Below are 23,240 nucleotides of genomic sequence, written 5' to 3'. Positions count from 1 at the left end.
TTAAAACACTCTAGTATGTATCGGGAAAAGGTACTTAATTTGTGAAATTAGCTTACTATTTTTAATTATAGTCTTCCTTATTATTTCCACATGTTTTAAATATAATGATCAACTTTTGGGGGAAAATAGTATAACTCCACCACAGCATCAGTTGATTGGCTGCTGTCACAGAAGTGGTTTTCACCAACTTCAAAACCCTTTTCAAATGACCAATCAGCATTTACAGCCGTGTGAATAAATAAGACAGAAGTGTATATGCACCTCATTTGTTTGAAGCAGAGATTGAAGGACACATGGTATATGGACAGTCTACTGATCTGCCTCTATTATATACCTGGCGTGAAAGGGTTGTTTTTGTTGTTGTTTTTTCCCCAGGGGAATTTAAAACATGAGGATAATTTTGGAAGACAAGTGATCATGAGATATTATTTAATAATTTTGTTCTTCTCAACAATTGGTAAATATACTTGAATACTTTCCTATTCAACAGAACTCTATTTAATGTCTATTTAAATGTAATTAAATGTACCTGCTTGATTTTGCAGTCTGCTTCTCTGATGTGTCCACTAATGTGGATGTTGTTCAGGAAGATGTAAAAGTAGTTCGAGCTGGAGAGGATGTGAATCTTACTTGCAGCTTTTCAAAACTTCTGCAATCAACAAAAGCATGGTTTAAACAGACGGCTGATGGAAGAATCATACAAATTGTGTCTTTATATTTAAAACAACAACCCAGCTGGAATAAGGACTTTGAGAAAATGAGTCGTTTTAATGTTTTCAGAGGAGATGATAATTTTAATCTGACCATTTTAAAGACAAAGGCTTCAGACTCAGCAATATATTACTGTGTCGTCACATCATATTTCAGCATTGGAATGGGTGCAGGCACTAGATTATTTTTCAAAGGTAAATTTCACTGCTTGTTATTTTAGCTTTGTTTGATTTATGAAATCTGATTTTTTTTATAAATTTTTTTGTCCTTACTGTTTCTGTTCCTTTTATGTCACTTTTCAAGCTGCACACACAACTCTTCAGCAGTCTTTGATAGACACGCTTCATCCAGGGGATTCAGTGAATTTGCAGTGCAGCATCTTCAGTGAGAGTTGTGCTGGAGAACAAAGCGTCTACTGGTTCAGACAAAGCTTGGGAGACTCTCAAGGAGTCCTTTACACCAAAGGAGAGAGAAATGGTCAGTGTAAGAACAGCAGTGAGTCTCAAACGCAGAGCTGTGTCTACAATCTCCTCAAGAGCAACATCAGTGACTCTGATGCTGGGATTTACTACTGCGCTGTGGCCGCATGTGGAGAGATACTGTTTGGAAAAGGAACTCAACTCAATTTTAGAGGTAAGGTTTTTGGAGAAATATTTAATTTTGCCACTGGGAAATAATACCAATGGACTGAATAATATGAATTATTTTTTTCAGTCTTTTCAGAGAGTGGTGTGAATACAACCCTGCCTGTTCTTGGGATTTCAAACATCATATTTTTTACTTTAACTGTTTTTCTGGCCATAAAACTATGCCAGAATCGGAACAAAGGTAAGGTTTCGTTTTAGCACACACTGATAACACATATACAGAATTTGTATTAACACATGTTTATGCAAATACAACAATTGCCACTACAGCAATATTATACTTGATTGCCTTTTTAATTAAATGTTTTTCTTATTCACCCACAATCCACAAACCTCAAGAGAGTCAAGTAAGTTTCTAGTTTTATGTTTGAGATTCAAATCACATATTTATTAATTAGAATCATAAAGTAAGTCTTATCACATGCAAATGATTATGCTAGTGGGTCTAATTTTACACTGTAAAAAATTTCTAACCCTCCCAAATCAAAAATTTCAAGTGACCGATAACATCAACAGATTTTCACTTGGGCCAATTGAAAAATTTAGATGTTATCGGTCACTTGAAATTTTGGATTTGGGAGCTTTAGAAATGTTTTACAGTGTATGTGACAATGTCTTTGATGTTTGTTTCTTCTTCTGCATTATTGTAGGGTGAAGACATTCTGAGTTATGCAGCTCACAATTCTTTCATTGCAAATGGACTCAAAGTCAAGATTACTCAAGAACACTCTCTTGTGACATACAGCATGTATAGTGAAAGAATGCCAATAATCGCAAAACAGAAGTAACAGTTTCCCATTCAAGCCCAGTTTATGAGGTAAAACATGTTTTACTGTATATTTCCAGTACTGCTTTGTAACAGTGTGTATACATACCAGATTTGCAACAGTTAATGTCACATCGCAAGTCTTTTTCATATTGTTCTGTATTTTCATGACCTTTTTATCATGTTATTTGAGATTTACATATAGTTGGTTGCATGTACATATGGTCATTTATAAAGAACAGAAACCATAGTCTTGTCTGTATATTAACTTAAACTGCAAATTATATGGTGTTTTTGATACTTGAAAGTATCTAAATTAAGATGATAATTTCTCAAAGCACATGCCACAAATTCCTTGTTTGTAGTGCAAATGTAAAACATGATTTTTAGCTTACAAAGTAATTTTTCATAAATTGTGTAAAACAATGCATGTTCTGTGATATACATGGCTTTAATGTTCCCCCCAAAAATAAAAAAAAAATAATATAGGTGTGGATTCACATTTCTATTGTGCAAGTAAATAACTAAAACAAAGTCTGCTTTATCCATTATTGTTACTGTATCTTGCTGTATGTCTCTTTTTACTAGTGTCAGTGACAATGTGTTACATTATCCAAACAGATTCTTCCTTTAGCAAAAATTCAAACATTCCACTAACACATTTAACTAAAACACAAACTGACATTAAAACTGCTTATGTGTTCTCTAGTGATTGCATAACATATATGGTTTATTTTTTATTGACTTTATGCTAGAGTACTTACATATTTTTGAAATGCGAAAAATGTACAGTCACTTTTTTTTCAAAAACATTACTGTAGACAACTAAGGTGAATTCATGTTCTCTATCATTAGTTATGCCTAATTATGTCTTTTGAAAATGTCAAAATGCTGAAAGTTTTCTGTGATGGGTAGGTTTACGGTTAGGGCCAAGAAACTGTCATTAGCTCTCAGTATAAAAACCATTATGCCTATGGAATATCTCTATGTCAAACTCATCTCCAAGAAATAAAGGCCTGCAGAGATATTGAAGCACATCCATGGTGGTATGTATGGATACGAAATACATGCTGTTTTTTATAGTGGGAGATTTTCAAAGCCAGCAAAGCCATCTGCTGGTGTAACAGGTGCCCACATAAATGAATAACTTATTTTCATTCTCATTTATTTCTATGTACAGTATTTACTCATTCCTGATACTGTGCAGACTTCATCAGTGTATAAACAAATAATCCCGATAGGTTCATCCAATCTATTTTTATCTGGTGTAGTCTTTGCATAATTCAACTTTCATGTGCGTAATTAAAATAAACAGTATGAGAGGTGTTCTATTTTGTTTTTCCGGATTCATGTTCTCCCGGAAGCAGTGCTTCACACTGGATGTTATCTCTCGTTGCAAATGCACAGGTCGAGTCTAATAGAAACAAAGTCCCTCACGACCAGGATGACTCCGGGTCATCACCTATTTAACCCATGACTTCCTGCAGACTTTCCCTATAATTTTCTCATGTGTACATATTTCAGGTCGTGGAATCTTATATATATAAAAAAAAAAAAAACACATTTGAAATCCGTTCTTCACAGATGAGGATTTTGCATATAGCTATGGTAGAAGGATTTTTAGGTGAGTCACTACCACCACTAACAGGTAAGCGTAAAAATACTGAAGCAACTGGTGCCTCTGCTGGCAAGAGATGCAAGAACAAAGAGCAAAGCTTTGCCTCCGCGAGCCTGCTAGACAACATTACAGTTGATATAGTGCTACTGTTAATGTAGCGTTTGTAAGCTCTCACTTTTGTACAGCTTTTCACAGTCCCTAAGCAAAATTAACCATGGTTTTGTGATTGATTACTGTTTGTATTACCATAATTTTCCAACAAATATCATGATTAAATGGTGTATAACATCATATCTAAAATGTAAACGAAAATTTTATAAGTCCGTGCATGAAACCGTTCTGGACAAACGTCTTGTTTGTTAACATTCTTAAGTCTGAATCAGGCTTGAATTGGTTTGAAATTGATGCCATCCTTAATATTTACATCTGAGTAGCACTCGCTGTTATGGTAAGGGGCGTGTCTTTCCAGAATATGCACTAAGCGGTGCCAATCACAACACACTGGGCCAGCTAACCAATCACAGCACATTTTGTAATTTGGAAGGAGGGGCTTCATCGAAACAGGAACTAAAGACTGGGGAGGGAAGTGCTGTAATAATGTAAAATAAGTTAAAAAAAATTATGTGTTTTGTGAACAATCAAGCATGAAAGCATATTCTAGTACACCTCCAAAACAAAATCAAGACTTCGTAAAAGGGCATAATAGGACCCTTTTAAACTTGATCATGCCCTGCCATCTGCCAACCCCTTGATTCAAAACATACATTTAATTAAATTATTATTATTTTTTTAATTTAATTAATTTAATTTAAAATATCTTGGATGCTCACCATTGGTAGGCCTACTAAAACATTGACTTTTATATGAGGCCCTTAAAAGGATTGTTTTCTGGTTACATGCTTCTTTGAAACATCTTATTTCCTGCTTTTGTTCTGTGTCAAACCACTAAATGCATTTTTAGTAGCAATAAAAAACATATTAACCAGAGTTTTCAGAGAGGCCAACTTTAGTTGCTAAAAACTGGGTAACTAAGCAATAGTATTTATAATGCATTTCCTGATAAATGAAAGAGGTTTTTTGGAGCAACGGAAAGATGGTTGGGTTCAATTTTTTTTTTAGACATTTTGATGTGGCGACAGTGTGTGACGGCAGAAAGGCTAAGGTGAAAGTGCACATGTGCCTCAGTTGACTGAAGCAGAGACAGATGGACACATGGTAAAGACAGTTAGTCTAGTGATAGTGATCTACCCTTATTCTTTAGCGTGTGTGATGGTGTGGCTCATTCGTTTGCTTTTTCAGGGGAATTCAAAGCCTGAGGATAATTTTGGAAGACGACTGATCATGAGATATTACTTCATTCTTTTGCTTTCCTCAACAATATGTAAATATAATTAAATGCTTATGCTTTATAAACATTTAAACAACTCACCAATTTAACACTTTATAACAAAGTTATCTATTGTGTGCTTCATTTTGCAGTCTGTACTTCTGAAGTGAATGTTGTTCAGCAAGATTTAAAAATAGTTCAGTCTGGAGAGGATGTGAACTTTACCTGCAACTTTTCAGAGTTTCTGGAATCAACAGCATGGTTTAAACAGACGGCTGAAGGAAAATCTTTAAAAATGGTGTCTTTACACTATAAACAACCCAGCTGGAATAAGGACTTTGAGAAAATGAATCGTTTTAATGTTACCAAAGGAGATAAACATTTTACTCTGATAATTTTAAAGACAAAGCCTTCAGACTCAGCAACATATTACTGTGTAGTCGCATCAAACTGGAAGATTGGAATGGGTGCAGGCACTAGATTAGTTGTCAGAGGTATATTTTCTTGCTTGTTATTTATACTGTGTGGGGATTGTGTTGGATGACTATTGGCCTTGTTTTTCTATCAAGTGTCCCTTTATATGTCCCTTTGTCAAGATGCAGCCATAGCACACACAACTCTTCAGCAGTCTTTGATAGACACGCTTCATCCAGGGGATTCAGTGAATTTGCAGTGCAGCATCTTCAGTGAGAGTTGTGCTGGAGAACACAGCGTCTACTGGTTCAGACAAAGCTTGGGAGACTCTCAAGGAGTCCTTTACACCAAAGGAGAGAGAAATGGTCAGTGTAAGAACAGCAGTGAGTCTCAAACGCAGAGCTGCATCTACAATCTCCTCAAGAGCAACATCAGTGACTCTGATGCTGGGATTTACTACTGCGCTGTGGCCGCATGTGGAGAGATACTGTTTGGAAAAGGAACTCAACTCAATATTAGAGGTAAGATGAAATGCAAATGTCTGGTTTAAGATGTTGAGATATTTGGGTTGATCGTTCCTCTCTGGAAAAGCATTTCATTCATTTATAGGAGTACATGATACCGAACTGATCTAATGAATGTAAAAAATATATAATAATCTAAGCAAAAGATATAAAGTTTGTTTGTTTTTATTGCCTTAGATGTGAATCCAACTCTTCTTGCTCTTGGAATTTCAAACATCATATTTTTGGCTCTTGTTGTTTTTCTGGGAATAAAACTATGCAGGGGTCAGAATAAAGGTAAGATTTTCTAAATAGGATTAATTTATTATGGTAATGCAATATCACATTTTTAATAACACAACTGCCATTTATAATGACAAGACGGTTTCTTCATTTCCCAAAGTGCCCACACCACAGGAGAATCAAGTAAGTACACAATTATCTTTTTTCAAAATTTTATCAATGTATCTGTTTTATCAATTTAATATTAGATAATACATTTTTCTGTCAGGGTTTTTAAAAACGTATTATGCCGCATTATGAGTAATTTTTCCTCTCATAATTGGAGATTCTTTTCTCTCTTGATATTAGAATGAAGCCAGCATGAATTACGCATCCATTAGTTTTGGTCAGAAACCTCTGAACACTAGAAGGACCAAATCAAAGGAGCAGTCTCTGTACGCTCACGTACAGCAGTAACATCCAGAGGTTTAGTGGAACATTTCACTTCGACAAATATTTTCATCACGAGCTTACAACAACCTATTTGAAGACAATACATTTAATTTGGTTGAATAATTTGGTCATTAATACTCTATTTAATTTTATTTATTGAGTTTATTAATTTTCTTCATGTTTTTATGTTTTGAAGTCTGTTTTATGAATTCTTTTCGTACAGCACTTTGGTCAGCCTTGTTGCTGTTTTTAATGTGATTTAAAAATTAAAGTAAATAAATTAACCTTGAATCTATAATGCCTGTCCTTTATTTCAAGCATTTAAGTGTCAGTTAATTGTTAAATGCTCTGAAAATGTAACTTTAAATATCAGTAGCTAACTATGTAAAAAAAGTAAAAATGTAAATAAAAATATGGATTGCAAGATGATAGCTGTTGGTGGCCATATTTGAATGCATTTTATATGTTAAAGTGTTGTTTTGGCTTTGTACTGTTATATTACTTTGTTAGGCATAATAAGGATAATGATAATTGTAAAAGAGAAGTAGTGTGTTTGTATGCTCATTTATATTTTTTTGTTAATGAATTAATGAATGTATGTTGTTAGACTCTGTTCTTTTTGAGCAACTTTGGAATTTCCGTTTTACAGTTTCCATATGAATCACTTGTGTGAAGTAGGCTATGCTTCATTTGCATCTACTAAATGAATAGCCTGTTTATGTACATTTGATCAAATGTGTTGCTGTTGTTTTATTATGTTTCATTGCATTGTTTTTATTGTTAACTCAAATGATGGATCCTGGTGCATGTGTAGGTTATAGTTCCCTTGCAAAGTATTAGTTAGCATTTAGTTAGTCTTTAACAAGAAAGACTGTCTTAAAAAGCGAACTTGCTGAATTCAACATGGTCTCTACTGCCACCTAGTGATTGAAGATCATTGGGATGAGAATGAGATCTGATTCTGATGTAGGAAGGGGATCTTATTATAATATCACTGCCCCTTAATCTGTACGTTTCCACCCACAGCGCGCCATTTGGTTTTCGCGAGCGACAACAGTGTAACCAGTTCTAACGCAATGGCAAAAGTTTGAGCAAAGCAAGCAAACTGTTCTGTCGTTGGCTGCACAGACGAGCACACAACACTATTTGACCAAAATATGTCACAGCTGTCTTATAAAGACCTCAGGGAACTGTGTCAACTTGTGTAAAAGTTAAACATGAAAGTCGATGAGATGAATCAATGTAACTCCACAACAACTACATAAATGTATCCACTTACCATTCAGAAACACCCTGGTGCAACTAAATTTGCTCTTCCTGAGTCTCTCTGTAAGGCTGCACTCCGCTACTGGGGCCCGTTCTTCGTACGTCGCTAACTCAGTTAGCTGGATTTGATTGTTGACGATTTGGCATGATCTTGGATTGTTTGGTTCTTCGACGCTCATCCTGGACTTGCTGTCATAGCAACAGGTGCGCAATCTTAAACCTGCTCGGGAGCAGGCTTATTTCATGTAAACAGGATTAGACTGCGGCTCATAAACGGAGATGATACGGGAAGTCCAGCGCAGTGCGATAGTGCACTTTCTGATATATATATTTTTTTCCTCGTGACTCATGAGATTGTCGTTTACATTATTAATTTGTTGGAAACGCACATTTATTTTCGACTTGTCGGAGTCAGGCTTTTACTACAGCACAAACTGTACCCTACTATAGCTACGGCCTTAATTTAATGCAGCAAAAATACAGTGTAGGCTACTAAGATCTTTTTTTTTTCTCAGCCTTTTTCTTGATTGCTTTTATAAACAGACAACCATTTATTTAACAGTGCCTTTCATAAAAGAGACTATAATATAACAAAAAATTACCATTAGAATATTTTTGTACTTCACTTTTATTTGTTCCCATATTCTAGTGTGGTGACTCTGACATTACAATGAACAAAGTAATTATGCAATTATTAAAATACAAAAATATAGGCTAATAAGTGATAAAAACATCTAACATGGCCACTTCTAACGGATTTAAATTGTCTGCTACTTTTTGCCAGCCTTCTCTCCTGGCTTTTGCAGACTTTGAGGTGTTCCCTGGCGTTTTGATTAAAACATTAAAATTCCGAATAAACTTCGACTATTAGTTCTTGCTCTGCTGAGGAGAAAAAACATAGATATAATATGAGAAAAACTGTGCACGCTCTTTGGCCATGCTGAGCAGCCAATGGCAGCGTTGCTGATCAATGTTTCCACTATCGATACATATCCCCTTTTAAACCAGCGCGTGAACGCGCAGTTATCTCAGATAACTCAATCCAGCGATACTAATCCTATCCGGCAAGTGTGTTCGAAGAACTCAATTAGCCGGATTATGATTAGCACGATGAAATCATCTTGGATGTGTCATTTGATCTCGGATGTAATAAGCAACGTACGAAGAACGAGCCCCTGGTTATTTCTGGGTCTTTGGATGAGTGAGATTTGTGTGTTGTTTATTGCCGGAGTATCCGAAGCTCGTGTAAAGGATTGGCTCTCTTCTGAACGGGGCGGAGGAGCAGCAGCTCATTTTTATTTAAAGGGACACACACAAAAGGTGAGTTTTTGCTCAAACCCAAAAAGGGAGAAATTTGACAAGCTATAATAAATGATCTGGGAGGTTTTTTGAGCTGAAATTTCACCGACACATTCTGGGGACACCATAGATGTATATTACATCTTGTGAGAAGGGGCATAATATAAATATGTCACCTTTAAATGCAATTTTCCCTCTGTCTTGTTCACTCGGAAGTACATCATTACTTACGATGCACGAATGTGGACCAGTGATGTTGTAACATGTTTGGCTCTGTTAAGTTATGTCATGACAACTCTCGGGACACGGGTATGGAAATAGAGATTGGCATAGTAATGGATTGGCAATGTTAATGTATTTGGTCTTGGCGGAATAGATCTGCTACGCTGCTGCTGCTCCAGAGCAAGTACTGAGACTTGCTACTGCGAATACATTCACAGAGATTGCTGAGAGCATGTAAGACATGCTGCTGCTGCTGCTGCTGCTGCTGCTGTACATGTAACAGACACATTTGTATAGCCAGTGCCAATAAAGCTATTGTGCACAGTTGAAAAGACTATTGATACACATTTGTAAACTTTTCACAATACACAGCTGCACAGGGTAATGAGAGAAATAGACAATACAAGTAATATACATGTGCTGTTGAGTGAGAAAACAAGCTGATGCATCGGCAGATATGCATTTATCTGCATAATGATGACATAGCCAGGAGACAGGAAGGGATAGAAAAAACACCCCCAAAACAGCAGATCTATTGGCAAAACATATGTACTTTTTTTCCTCACGGGACCACATGTTTTGCTATCTATGTATGCCTTGACTACTATAGATGCGCGGTTGGTGGTTACAGCCACGGACTCTGCGGTTTGGGCAGATGACTTGATGAAAAATAATATTTTAATTAAATTCGTTCGGGTGGCGGTTGAACCAATCAAATGATTGATAGGCCTGCTGGTATAAAATGAATTGCACTGTCTGCCTGATAAAGACGCACTCTCTTCCCATGAAGTCAAAATTAACAGGAGTCTTCAGAACAGGCTCGTCCTAGTCGTCACCCTGACGTGTTACGAGTGACGAGTTAATTAGCCTATAATGTGAATGACTTGTTATTTTATTCGAGCTTTCTTTCTTTTTGCTAACAAATAAAGTGCATTTGGCATTAATTAGTAGTAGGCTAAATACAGGGTTGGGGAGTAACGGAATACATGTTACGGCGTTATGTAATCAGGATACAAAAATCCAATAACTGTAATCCGTTACAGTTACGTCAAAAAACGTTGTAATCAGATTATAGTTACATTTTGAAAAAAGGGGGAATACTTTCAGGATTACAATGGTTTCATTTGAAACTAAATAAATAAGTATTTTGGCATAATAACACTATATTAAGCGCTGCTTGATTATACAGTAGTTCCTGGTTCTGTTGCCAGTAATGACTCACGTGTGCCACGCGCTGGTGCGTGTGCAAATAACAGCTTTCTACAATCTCCTCAGACGCAGATTGAATCACTGCTGCTAGTAGAAACGATGCTGCCTGCGGGTAAAATCGCTTTTAATTAATGGAAATTCCGCTGCTATTTTGTAGAAATTAGGAGAGTATCTTTTTTAGTACCCAAAATGTCCTTTCTTAATCTTTTCTCACGTAACGGGATGTTCGCTGTCTAGGTAACGTAGGGGAACTCCCACTGCCAACGCCCCAAGTTCAGTCAGGCAAATTAAGAAAGATCACGGCTTTAGTCAACATGTAGGCCTATTTTAAAATAAACTGTTTTACACAACTAAATGTTGTGTTTTTATTTTTTAGTTAAAAATTTGTTAAAAATAAAACAAAATAATCTGTAATACCATACATTAGCCACTAGATGTCTGTATAGCCCTTTACATAAATATATATATTCAGGCCTGTGTGTATATTTTGCAAATATTGTACACTGGACCAAATTCTTAATAAATAAAAGTTTTATTTATTTATTTTTGTTTATTATTTCTTCTTGCTTGACTTTATTTATATACGTGACCTTGAAGTAATCCAAAAGTAATCAGTTACATTACTTTCATATTATAGTACTTGGATTACGTTACTGAATACTTTTTTTAGGAAGTAATTTGTAACTGTAACGGAATACATTTTTAAAGTAACCCTCCCAAGCCTGGCTAAATAGCAGCATGTTGAAATGATGTGCTCGAATCCACTGTGAGACACCAATGTGTCCCTGAGCAAGACACTTAACCCCTAGTTGCTCCAGAGGCGTGCGACCTCTGACATACACTCACCTAAAGGATTATTAGGAACACCTGTTCAATTTCTCATTAATGCAATTATCTAATCAACCAATCACATGGCAGTTGCTTCAATGCATTTAGGGGTGTGGTCCTGGTCAAGACAATCTCCTGAACTCCAAACTGAATGTCAGAATGGGAAAGAAAGGTGATTTAAGCTATTTTGAGCGTGGCATGGTTGTTGGTGCCAGACGGGCCGGTCTGAGTATTTCACAATCTGCTCAGTTACTGGGATTTTCACGCACAACCATTTCTAGGGTTTACAAAGAATGGTGTGAAAAGGGAAAAACATCCAGTATGTGGCAGTCCTGTGGGCGAAAATGCTTTGTTGATGCTAGAGGTCAGAGGAGAATGGGCCGACTGATTCAAGCTGATAGAAGAGCAACTTTGACTGAAATAACCACTCGTTACAACCGAGGTATGCAGCAAAGCATTTGTGAAGCCACAACATGCACAACCTTGAGGCGGATGGGCTAGAACAGCAGAAGACCCCACCGGGTACCACTCATCTCCACTACAAATAGGAAAAAGAGGCTACAATTTGCACGAGCTCACCAAAATTGGACAGTTGAAGACTGGAAAAATGTTGCCTGGTCTGATGAGTCTCGATTTCTGTTGAGACATTCAGATGGTAGAGTCAGAATTTGGTGTAAACAGAATGAGAACATGGATCCATCATGCCTTGTTACCACTGTGCAGGCTGGTGGTGGTGGTGTAATGGTGTGGGGGATGTTTTCTTGGCACACTTTAGGCCCCTTAGTGCCAATTGGGCATCGTTTAAATGCCACAGCCTACCTGAGCATTGTTTCTGACCATGTCCATCCCTTTATGACCACCATGTACCCATCCTCTGATTGCTACTTCCAGCAGGATAATGCACCATGTCACAAAGCTCGAATCATTTCAAATTGGTTTCTTGAACATGACAATGAGTTCACTGTACTAAAATGGCCCCCACAGTCACCAGATCTCAACCCAATAGAGCATCTTTGGGATGTGGTGGAACGGGAGCTTCGTGCCCTGGATGTGCATCCCACAAATCTCCATCAACTGCAAGATGCTATCCTATCAATTTGGGCCAACATTTCTAAAGAATGCTTTCAGCACCTTGTTGAATCAATGCCACGTAGAATTAAGGCAGTTCTGAAGGCGAAAGGGGGTCAAACACAGTATTAGTATGGTGTTCCTAATAATCCTTTAGGTGAGTGTATATAGCAATTGTAAGTCGCTTTGGATAAAAGCGTCAGCTAAATGAATAAATGTAAATGTAAATGTAAATGTGCCAAATTGTGTTTTTTATTACAATGATAAAATTGTACAGTATAGCCTAGTCAGGTAAGGTCAGGTTTGCCAATGTGCATTTTTATTTAGGCTATTTATTTATTTTTGTCTCTGTGCGCCGATCGGAGACGGAGTTCACTGCTGATATTCTGGGATACAACATAGCCAATAGGCTATACTAGTAGGGACTTTAGCCTCCCTTACCTGTCAGGGATCACTGGTGATCCCAGATTATTTTAGTTCAAAATATGTTTGAGCTTATATATCTCAATATTAATAACAGTCTGGTTAATTTTGAGTCTTGAACTATAAACTCTCAAGTGTTGGCTTTCTAAATGTATGTGTGTTATGTTTCTATTCAGAATTACTTATGAGCAGTAACCTTTTTATTTTGGGCATTTCATGTATGCAGCACTTGCCAAAATTGGGGGTGATGGGGAAGGGGTTAAATATCTCTGCTGCATTGGATCAGTATCCTTTCTAGAACAGACAAGAGCTTTCTAGCCTCGCGGCTTTGCGCCTTGCATCGCCCATAGACCTTAAAACAATCAGCGAATGGCGGGCGGGTTTGGCTTTGAAAATTGGTAAAAAAACGTTGGTGCAGATGGATGGCGGACGGATGATGAGTTTTGTGACGCGGTTGCGGTTGAAATAATAGGCCATCCGCGCATCTCTGTCGACTACCTTGCTGACTAGCTTTTTTTACCATGTGTTCCTATAGGTGTCTAGTAACACCTCCCAATTTATCCACGGCCAAATCCTCGGGGAAACGCCTGGAGAGGCGATCAAAGTTGGGGTGCCCAGACGGCCTGGATAAAAATAATGCATTTTTTAAAAAAAAATTTTTTTTTTTTTACCAATATTACCTTTTGAGATGTCTAACTAGGGGTTTTTAGGGGTGCTGAATATATCCCAGCCATTAGTTTTGAATAAAAATGACTCCATAAGTCCATAAAAATCCATAAAAAGTGGTTTTATTGAACAATTACAAAACAAATGAGGTTTTATTAACAAAGTTTGGGAGGAGCACATTCATAATATTTAACACAAGTGGAGAGCACTCAGCAATCAATGGTAAGAGGTATATATACATTCAGCTGTCTCACCTCAATCCATTGACAGTTTTGCAGCATCCCCCCACCACCCATTCTCCACACTTCTAGTCCTAAACACTTACATACGGGGGGAGTACTCTGGGTTCGGGCTGAACTCCGAGCTCGGAGCCCTCCCTCCGGACAGCACGCCAAATACGCATTCAACTTTACCCCCTCAAATTGTATGTAAGTGTGAACTCGTGAAAACTTACTAAAACAGTTTAAAATTTAACAAACCTCATCCAACTCCCCTACATCTTCCTCACTTCTGTTATCATCTGGCTGGTTGATGTTCTGGCAAGAGTTACCATGACAGTTCCCACAAACAGAAATATGCTTGATGCCTTGCTTTTTACAGCAGCACCTGAGAGTGTCACAGTTCCCTGCACAATTGCAGCTGACAAACTTCAGAAGGTAGTCTGGTGCAATAGGATCTGTTGTAGGGACTGGTGCATTTAACCTTGGTCTCCTTGTTTCCATCCATACTCAAGGACATCCAGTGATGGACTTTGTAGCAGTAGCCAATCTCTGGTCTGGAGATATAGTGAAGCGGGCGCTTGCTGATGATATCAAATCTTAAGTCTTCCAAATCTTCAGGTGGATTTCCGCAGAATATGAGCTTGAACAGTTCGCAGCCAGCTTTGATGATGTCACTTTTCTTGGCTCTGATGTCATTGAACACATCCATGGCCCCCTCTGCTTTGTCAGTCTTGCAGAGCTTAGTGAGCAAAGTTGGTTTGCTAAACCCAGAAATTGCTGATACGGTATCGCAGCCAGAGAAGCTGTGTAGGAAGATCAGGTATTTATGGTATCTCTCTGGGAGGGCCTCCCGGATTTTTCCGACATTGTAAGATGTGTCTTTAAGGTAGTTTGTGATGTCAGAAACACCAGTGATTTCAAACCGCGTTTTTGAGACTGTCTTTGGTTCACTGCAGATCTTTTTCGACCACACTCAGACTGTCACCATGGTCACACAGTGGTGACACACAGGCATGAACAACTGATTTTCATTTTATTTATTGTTAGTGGCAATGGTGTATAAGTGTATTGTTATTTATTATAATATTAATTTTAATAATTATTATTATTTACATTTATCAGAGAGGGGCACAATACATTTTGAGACAAAAGGGGCAGGGGCTTGAAGAAGAACTTTCTTGTGAGGCCCTTTAAAGGTTTGTCTTCTGGTTACATGCTTCTTTTAACATCTTATTTCCTGCCTTTTCCCCCCCTTTATCAAACCACATCAAGCATTAGCAATAAAACAACATATTAACCACATAGTTTTGAGAGAGGCCAACTTACTAAGCATTAGTATTAATAACACCTATCTAAATAAATAAGAGAGTTTTTTGGAGCAATGGAAAGATGGTTAGGTTAGATTTTTTTTTTTTTTTTTTTTTTTTTTTTGATGTGGTTAAAATGTGTGAAAGCAGAAAAGTTAAGGTGAAAGTGCACATGTGCCTCAGTTGACTGAAGCAGAGACAGATGGACACATGGTAAGGACACCGTCTAGTGATCTACCCTTATTCTTTAGCGTGTGTGATGGTGTGGCTCATTCGTTTGCTTTTTCAGGGGAATTCAAAGCCTGAGGATAATTTTGGAAGACGACTGATCATGAGATATTACTTCATTTTTTTGCTTTCCTCAACAATATGTAAATATACCTAAATTACTTTGTAAACATTAAACAAGTTACCAATTTATTTATTAACACATTCAACTCTAAATGTTACTATTGTGTGTTTGATTTTGCAGTCTGCTCCTCTGATGTGTCCTCTAATGTGGATGTTGTTCAGGAAGATGTAAAAGTAGTTCGAGCTGGAGAGGATGTGAATCTTACTTGCAGCTTTTCAAAACTTCTGCAATCGACAAAAGCATGGTTTAAACAGACGGCTGATGGAAGATTCATACAAATTGTGTCTTTATATTTAAATCAACAACCCAGCTGGAATAAGGACTTTGAGAAAATGAGTCGTTTTAATGTTACCAAAGGTGATGATCATTTTAATCTAATCATTTTAAAGACAAAGCCTTCAGACTCAGCAACATATTACTGTGTCGTCACATCATATTACAGCATTGGAATGGGTGCAGGCACTAGATTATTTTTCAAAGGTAAGTTTCACTGCTTGTTATTTTAGCTTTGTTTGATTTATGAAATCTGAATTTTTTCTTCTTTTTTTTCTTACTATTTCTGTTCCTTTTATGTCACTTTTCAAGCTGGACACACAACTCTTCAGCAGTCTTTGATAGACACGCTTCATCCAGGGGATTCAGTGAATTTGCAGTGCAGCATCTTCAGTGAGAGTTGTGCTGGAGAACACAGCGTCTACTGGTTCAGACAAAGCTTGGGAGACTCTCAAGGAGTCCTTTACACCAAAGGAGAGAGAAATGGTCAGTGTAAGAACAGCAGTGAGTCTCAAACGCAGAGCTGTGTCTACAATCTCCTCAAGAGCAACATCAGTGACTCTGATGCTGGGATTTACTACTGCGCTGTGGCCGCATGTGGAGAGATACTGTTTGGAAAAGGAACTCAACTCAATTTTAGAGGTAAGATGAAATGCAAATGTCTTGTTGAAATGTTTAGCTCAACCCAGTCTCTTACTACTGCGTATCTATACCACGAGTTTTCATTTTCATTTGGCGTAGTATTTACACGCCAAAGTCACATTTTGCGTTCATATGGTACGCAAAACCCTCCCGTTAAACTTCTATTGATGGAAAATGAGTATGTATTGCACGCAGTCACAGTTTGCGTTCATATGGTACGCAAAACCCTCCCGTTAAACTTCTATTGATGGAAAATGCGTATACATTGCACGCAGAAATGTATTATAGTCAACGTCATCGTCCCGCCCCTTAATCGTACGAAGATTCACGATTCATCTCGTGCAGATGCCGAAGGTGAATGCAGAAATACGCGTTATTATTTTTATTTATTTGTTTTAATTATTTATTTTTGTACAGAAACATATCTCATAATCTCTAATGGGGGCGAATGTTATTACTACATCTAATATTACACGCTTGCTCATTAATAGTCGGGGACTGTTTTTACAGTTTAATTCTAAACAATCCATTTCCGGGAAACAAAATGTTTGCAGAATTTTCAATAATTTAATGTGAATAATTTATGCTAGTTATAGTAGTTATATATCTGTCTGCTTCTGCTTTATTTATTCTGCTCTCTGCTTTTGTCTTTTTGACTCATACACGCATTTTTTTTTCTTTGTTTGTGATTGTATTTGGAATGGTAAAAGTATTAACTAATAATAATAATAATAATAATAATAAATTAAAAAAATTAGCCTACATTGGCCTGAATTTTAGTCATTCGCTGCTCCAGGAAACACCCACTACCGCTTGGCAACCAATCAAATGTTTAAACATTTTCAGCGCCCTCATCACTTCCCGCCCCTCAATACAGTGCTCAAGTTCGCCATTCTTCGTTCTTCCATTGAAACATCAGAATACACAAGTAAGTATTTAGCAAAAGAATAAAACATTTCAGTTCTTGTTAACCCAAATTATTGTAAATGCAAGTGTTACTTCCGATATCTAATGCGTGTCAATGCTGTCAGCATCAAACGTTATTCTTTAAAGTGAGCATGCACATGTAAGCCCTTAGTTGTCAGGCGATTAATGTCTGTTTAAAATAATTTATTATTAAATATTTTAGGATAAAATGTAGTGTAAGACAATTTCTTTAATTTCAATTTCTTCATAACAATTGCTTTTTATTGATGCACCATATGTTAGTGGTTACCTTATGATGAGATAACTGCACACTACTTTAAGTCAATACCAGGCATTACGTGTAGATCACAGATGTGTGGATTTTAACAGCCCTGCAAAATGATCCCATACTTTTTATCTTGGCAAATACTGAAAACATTTGATGATAATGAAAATAAATGAGTTATTATTAGTCTTTAATATGTATGTAGTTTTTGAGAGGTACCACATCTATATATATAGACACACACGTGTATGTATGTGTGTGTGTGTGTGTGTGTGTGTGTGTGTGTGTGTGTGTGTGTGTGTTATGTATATACATACATACACACACAGCTCTCAAAAACTATATACTTATCAAAGATAAATTAATCTTTAATTTAAGTTTTGTACTTGATGTCTACCTTTTATGTATTTATGTAATTTAGTCATTTTGTTTTGTTTTTGTATAGTCCAAATGCCAGGTTCAACCTTACGCCAGTGTCCCCACTGCAAGATTAGGATGAACTGCCGCCACCGGTCCTGTTTTAAGGTGATTTTGCATAACTAACACTGTTTCTTTATGTGGCATTGCATTTATTTTAATACTCAATGTATTTCTGTTTCTCTTTTCGTAGTGTGGAAAATTGCTTGATTTTAAATATAAGCAGTCAGTGCGGTTGGCAAAGTTCCGTGCCAAAGCCCAGCAGTGGGCAAAAACAACAGTTGCATCAAGGAATCAATCCAAAGTCCTTGACAATTTAGCCATCATAGTAAGCAAAGTTCAACATTATGATTTCATTACCTCACACTTTGTTCTAAACTAAAACATTTATATTGGAGGCTATACAGTATAAAGATGTTTAACATACAAGTACATAAACATAATACATTACATGATCATGAATAAATTGTAATTCCTGTAAACTGACAGTTCAAATAAAAAGTTATTCATATTATTTCCACTAATGTGCCACTAATGGGCAGAACTCTTGTAAATAAAAGAGCTACTAGGCAGTTGGTAAAGTCATAAAGTCATCACTGCAGCAGCCATTACGTAGAAGCTCTGTTTCCCAGAAAAAGGAGAACTACTGCACATGCACAATAACTAAATCTAAACAAAATTTACAGTTTTAACTCTATTTACTCTATTTCTATACTCTTATGACACAGTTCATGCCAAATTTTAGTGCTAATTTGTTTTGAGATTTCAGAAGTTCCCCATTCAAGTAAATAACATTTAGCCTTGCATAACCTAAAAAAAAGTTGCCTGGAGGCGTTGCAAATATGGCTACCAAGTGAACTGATGTTCATTGAAAGCAGAAAGCTTGTCATACTCAACTTTAGCAGAAGCCTTGATTTGTTTTTCTGTTTTTTGTTGTTGTTGTTGTTGTTGTTGTTTGAAAAAATACAGTCTGAATAGCCTTTCAGAATTTTTTTAATAATATAATATAAATAATAAGCCTGGACATTTAAAAAAATAAATAAACACATGTTGCCTTCGAGTCACATGATGCTAAGCATATTTTTTAACTGTTTCTTTCAGAATTATTATGAACCATTTTTAAAAACTGTACTGTTTGACGTTCTTAATTTTAGATGGAGAAGCTGAAAGCTCTGGGATATGTTCCTCTTCTCCTACTAGGGAAATGTTCGAAGGCCCGTAAGTGGACAGCAGAGATCCAGTGTCCCTTTGAGTTCCCAACTGAGGGACATATGGTGATGGAAAAAATGCTCATCCTCTTTGAGCATATTTTACAGGGTAAATTGTATATTTGCAAGCACTGACACCTAAATACTGTAGCTATACAAGTTTCTATGTTAAAGTGCACTTTATTTCAAAGTTTTTTTAATGTGTTTTAATATGACTTTAATGGTACTTTTTTAAAGGTTTGAGTCCAGAAGATGAACAAGAGGTCACAGAAGGTAATGAAGCAGAAAGGCAGGACTTGAACGAGACTGTAGAAGAGGACATTATACTGGAAAACAATGTAGAAGGGGAAAGACTGGAGGATGAAGAGCAGATCGAAGAACAACAGATAGAAAGAGGGGAGGAAGAACCAGAGAGGCCTGTTGAGGAACAGAGATTCAAAAGTCCAGAAAATGAACAAGAGGACACAGAGGGTGATAGGACAGAGAGTCAGGACTTAGAAGAGGCTGTAGAAGATGAAGAGGACATTTTATCAGAGAAAAATGTAGAAGTGAGGATGAAGGAAAGATCGGAGGATAAAGAGCAAATTGAAGAACAACAGACAGAAAGTGGAGGGAGACCAGAGAGACCTGTTGAGGAAGGAGACATGAAAGTGACAAAAAAGACTAAACAGGCAAAGGAGATGAAGAAACAGGCAAAGAAAAGAATGAGTAGTGCACTAAAGATGAATGAAATGGAAGAGAGAAGAGAGATAGAGGGAGTCGTATTAAAACCAGAATGGTGAGTAGAAGAAGATGGGCTGAAGCAAAGACTCTAGATATATGAGAACATTACACTCCTATTACTCATTAATTATTCCCAACATGGCAAATTAATCCAACCTTCTAAATAAAAGAGCAAATTGTTGATTAGAAAAGTTAACACGTCATCCCAACTGCTGTTAGAAGCTCCGGTTGTAATGAAATAGACAGTATTCAGAGATTCCCGTGTATGACTGCTCATGGGCTGCTCCAGCCTGAAATTGTTTATACATGTATTAGGAGCATAGGGGGAAAAAATTATGAGACTGTTGTTGTCAGATTTTATTGGTGATTTCCAATCTGAAATTTAATCTTAAATGTAATAATTTAACAGTTTTGGAGAATTTGATGTTTTCCCATTCAGAGAGATAGGAGCTGCACTTAGATGCCCAAGAGTCATTTCAGAGATGAGCGCAGAGTGAAATGACTTTGGGTAAAGCCAGTACAATGAGCAAGGAACAATGTGAACTTGAACTAAGGCTAATTTTTTTTTTTTTTTTTTTTTTTTTTTTTTTTACTTCACAGCAAATCAACTGTCAACATGGCAGCAAAGAGAAAGCGGCAAAAAAATACAGACACAGGTATAAAATGTTATACAATACAGTTAGCTCTTTGCATTGCTAGTCTATTACACATTGTCAGTCATCCATTTGGAAAGTTCTCATAATATTGATGTTTATAATTGTTTCAATGCTGTTTAGATTTTTAGATGTTTAAAAATTGTTTTGCATTTTAACTTTTAGACATTCTCTGTTCAAGTTAAGTAATTCATTCATTTCTAACCAAATTTTACATTTGTACAGAATGTCCATTCCATGCGTCTCTGGACGTATTTCCAGTGGAATTTGTATCCAAGACGCGTCTCAGAAAGGTAGGTATTGTTCTGTATCTTCAATCTGTTAATGTTGTGTGTTCTATAATACCGGTGACGTTTTCATGTAAAGATAATTAATTTAAATAATTTATTAAATTAAGTAATTAATTTATGTTTTTGCTCAAATGAATGGATCAGTATCCCAAAATATTTAGCTCTGTTGTAATGTTAAGAACTCCACATTCAATATATGCTAAATGTGTAGGGTACTTTATTGCAAAAATTAAACATCTGGAATGGAATTCATATTTGCTTACTGATTACAGTCTGAGTACAGGCAGTGGAAAAGAGCATAAGGTACAAGATCACAAACCAATACACAAACAGTTATTAATAAGGTGAAGAATTGTAAATTCATATTTTATTATAAAATATTCTGTACAGTACTACAGTGTTGGCTTCTACAGTGTAGTATGAATATAACATATAATCTAACTATATAACATGTAAAGGTCAGGTGTATATTTCCATTGCTTTTGAATGTTAACAGCAGTTGTTGAAGTTGCTCTTCAGTCTGTTAGGCTTTGCCTGAGTGGCATTTATGGGTCAGTTTTGGTTAAGATGATAAGAATTCTAAATGATGAATTGGAATTCAAATTTCAGATTGCATACTTTGATGACAAAACCTGCTGTAGTGTGTTTTTGCAAGTGTGGGTATGTTGGAGCTTTGTTTGTGGAGCAAGGTCTTTTTAATTGGTCGTGAAAGCTGTCTGTAAATGTTAGAGGTTAGTTTCTGTTGTAGTAGCATCCACCTTTTGTTACGTACATAACTCCGACCTGCAGCTGTACCACAGTAATGCCACATGTCATGTGCTTTGTTAAAGGTTTTTGATGAGTTACATTAAATGCTTTAAAAATTAAGTGATGTACTATAAGTGATGTAATGATATGTAAAGACTGAAATGTAATGATGATTTGTTTTGTAATTGGCTCTTTATTTTTTACCTAATTCACAGGGACGTAAAGAGGTGTTGGTGCATTGGTTGCCTTGTCCATCCTGGTAAGAATAAGTAAACCTACATGGCAACTTTATTCGCCTCTGTAAATTTCTCATTTATTGATTGTTGTTTTTACTTTTTTCCAGTAAGAAGACATGGCCACCCACCTGGCAGCCTGAAGATCATGTTCAAATTACTCTCAATCAATGTTAATTACATTACCGGTACATGAAGACAGTTTTTTGTTTGTTTGTTTGTTTGTTTGTTTTTGAACCACAGTGTCTGTTACAGTATAGTGGACAAATAAAGGTTTGTGTTTTCACAATGTCCAATTACATCTTTTGACCGTTTTTGTGCCTGAAATATCCAGGAGCTTATCCCAGCTACCACAAGCCAAAGGTAGAAAATCACCCTGAACAGGTGACCAGTCTGTCACAGAGATGATACATACAATATAGCCTGTAGTTCTTGATTAACTATACCTGCATGTTTTTGGAGTGCGGAGGACACTGGTGCACCCAGGAAAGCCACAACATTGGGGAAACTATCAGGAAGGGCTCAAGGAAATATGAAGTCATTTGTAGTCTTACATAATAATTTTTGAATGTAAGCTCATTGTGTGTGTACAGTATAATATATATATATATATATACTTGTCTATCAGTAAATATGTTGATTTGAACAACCATATTATCTCTAGACTAGAGGCTAGATGTACAAGGTATATTATATTGTCATATATTAGCACATAGACACAGATTGCGATTGAGTCTAGAGAAAGTGAAGTATCACTACTGCATTAATGCATAAGAATATTTGGTAAATACCATAATAGAATTATCAAATGTTTACCCTTGTATAGTCAAACAATGCTTTTAATAATATAAAACAGAGAGGTTTTTCAAATAATAGTTCTTACACATCCCTTCTGATCAAATTAAATCGGGTGACCAAAAGTTATAGTTAATGTATTGTTAAGATGAGAGATATTGAGGAAAAAACTGTTTTGTAAAAAAAATCCAGGAAACACAGAAGTGATTAAATGTATACCTTTAATTTACTATAGATACACTAAATGTTACAGAAGCACTTCATTTGAGTAGCTGCACTTTGGTCAAGAAATACTGCAATACTTTAATAATTATCCGACTATTTTTTTGTAAGCAAAGGAAGAAAAAGTTTCACTGTAATCAACAAATCCTCTGCGGCATCAGGTTAACCCCAAAATGCAATATGTCGTTTTAGTTTGATATTTAATGGGGGCAAATAAATGTTTAAATTATAATCTGTTCATTCACCACAAGAACCTGGAAGATTCTGTCATAAATGACCATATATGGACAAGTAAGTGTGACGCATCTGCTCAATTGGGTTTT

The 23,240-nt window shown here is 36.4% G+C and overlaps 6 protein-coding genes across 9 annotated transcripts in view; 5 read left to right on the top strand and 1 right to left on the bottom strand.

Moving 5' to 3' along the window:
• LOC311288571 (uncharacterized protein) overlaps nt 1–23,240 on the bottom strand; it is a 104,780-nt gene that overhangs the window by 51,943 nt on the left and 29,597 nt on the right. The gene's annotated exons all lie outside the window — the stretch shown is intronic.
• Nucleotides 1–23,240, top strand: part of nitr7b (novel immune-type receptor 7b) — a 112,372-nt gene that overhangs the window by 66,054 nt on the left and 23,078 nt on the right. The gene's annotated exons all lie outside the window — the stretch shown is intronic.
• LOC311288108 (uncharacterized protein) lies at nt 283–1,662 on the top strand. Of its 2 annotated transcripts, none has more exons than XM_084405359.1 (4): nt 283–457; nt 546–905; nt 1,015–1,344; nt 1,426–1,662. In XM_084405359.1, exons 1-4 carry the CDS (start codon nt 301–303, stop codon nt 1,554–1,556), a joined length of 978 nt encoding a protein of 325 aa, XP_084261485.1. In that variant the 5' UTR covers nt 283–300; the 3' UTR covers nt 1,557–1,662. The 2 variants fall into 2 exon arrangements, with proteins under 2 accessions (XP_084261485.1, XP_084261486.1); XM_084405360.1 differs by having other exon boundaries at nt 1,435–1,661.
• Nucleotides 4,942–6,781, top strand: LOC311288107 (uncharacterized protein). Its single transcript, XM_084405358.1, has 7 exons — nt 4,942–4,957; nt 5,042–5,123; nt 5,222–5,563; nt 5,666–6,004; nt 6,185–6,283; nt 6,390–6,412; nt 6,578–6,781. Exons 1-7 carry the CDS (start codon nt 4,955–4,957, stop codon nt 6,683–6,685), a joined length of 996 nt encoding a protein of 331 aa, XP_084261484.1. The 5' UTR covers nt 4,942–4,954; the 3' UTR covers nt 6,686–6,781.
• LOC311288383 (uncharacterized protein) lies at nt 14,948–16,685 on the top strand (the record flags this gene model as incomplete). Its single annotated transcript, XM_084405781.1, has 4 exons — nt 14,948–15,541; nt 15,643–16,002; nt 16,108–16,437; nt 16,633–16,685. Exons 1-4 carry the CDS (start codon nt 15,430–15,432, stop codon nt 16,683–16,685), a joined length of 855 nt encoding a protein of 284 aa, XP_084261907.1. The 5' UTR covers nt 14,948–15,429.
• On the top strand, nt 16,900–22,191 carry LOC311288106 (uncharacterized protein). Of its 3 annotated transcripts, XM_084405357.1 has the most exons (9): nt 16,900–17,365; nt 18,075–18,154; nt 18,240–18,374; nt 19,201–19,363; nt 19,492–19,527; nt 20,578–20,633; nt 20,856–20,923; nt 21,883–21,926; nt 22,011–22,191. In XM_084405357.1, the coding sequence occupies exons 1-9, from the start codon at nt 17,266–17,268 to the stop codon at nt 22,094–22,096; spliced, it is 768 nt and encodes a 255-aa protein (XP_084261483.1). In that variant the 5' UTR covers nt 16,900–17,265; the 3' UTR covers nt 22,097–22,191. The 3 variants fall into 3 exon arrangements, 2 of the variants coding, with proteins under 2 accessions (XP_084261483.1, XP_084261482.1); XR_014626876.1 differs by lacking the exons at nt 21,883–21,926; nt 22,011–22,191 and having other exon boundaries at nt 19,492–20,633; nt 20,856–20,966; XM_084405356.1 differs by lacking the exons at nt 21,883–21,926; nt 22,011–22,191 and having other exon boundaries at nt 19,492–20,904.

Source organism: Rutilus rutilus, assembly GCF_951802725.1.
Source record: "Rutilus rutilus genome assembly, chromosome: 3".
Lineage (NCBI taxonomy): Eukaryota > Metazoa > Chordata > Actinopteri > Cypriniformes > Leuciscidae > Rutilus > Rutilus rutilus.
Note: the sequence above shows the minus strand (reverse complement) of the source record. Positions and strands in the feature narration are given on the sequence as shown.

Coding starts and splice junctions, on each gene's coding strand:
- LOC311288108 (XM_084405359.1), top strand. CDS start 301: ATGGACAGTCTACTGATCTGCCTCTATTATATACCTGGCGTGAAAGGG. Junction 458..545: donor TTTGTTCTTCTCAACAATTG/GTAAATATACTT, acceptor TTGATTTTGCAG/TCTGCTTCTCTGATGTGTCC. Junction 906..1,014: donor CACTAGATTATTTTTCAAAG/GTAAATTTCACT, acceptor TCACTTTTCAAG/CTGCACACACAACTCTTCAG.
- LOC311288107 (XM_084405358.1), top strand. Junction 5,124..5,221: donor TTTGCTTTCCTCAACAATAT/GTAAATATAATT, acceptor TTCATTTTGCAG/TCTGTACTTCTGAAGTGAAT. Junction 6,284..6,389: donor ATGCAGGGGTCAGAATAAAG/GTAAGATTTTCT, acceptor CATTTCCCAAAG/TGCCCACACCACAGGAGAAT.
- LOC311288106 (XM_084405356.1), top strand. CDS start 17,266: ATGTTTAAACATTTTCAGCGCCCTCATCACTTCCCGCCCCTCAATACA. Junction 18,155..18,239: donor GCCACCGGTCCTGTTTTAAG/GTGATTTTGCAT, acceptor CTCTTTTCGTAG/TGTGGAAAATTGCTTGATTT. Junction 19,364..19,491: donor CTTTGAGCATATTTTACAGG/GTAAATTGTATA, acceptor ACTTTTTTAAAG/GTTTGAGTCCAGAAGATGAA.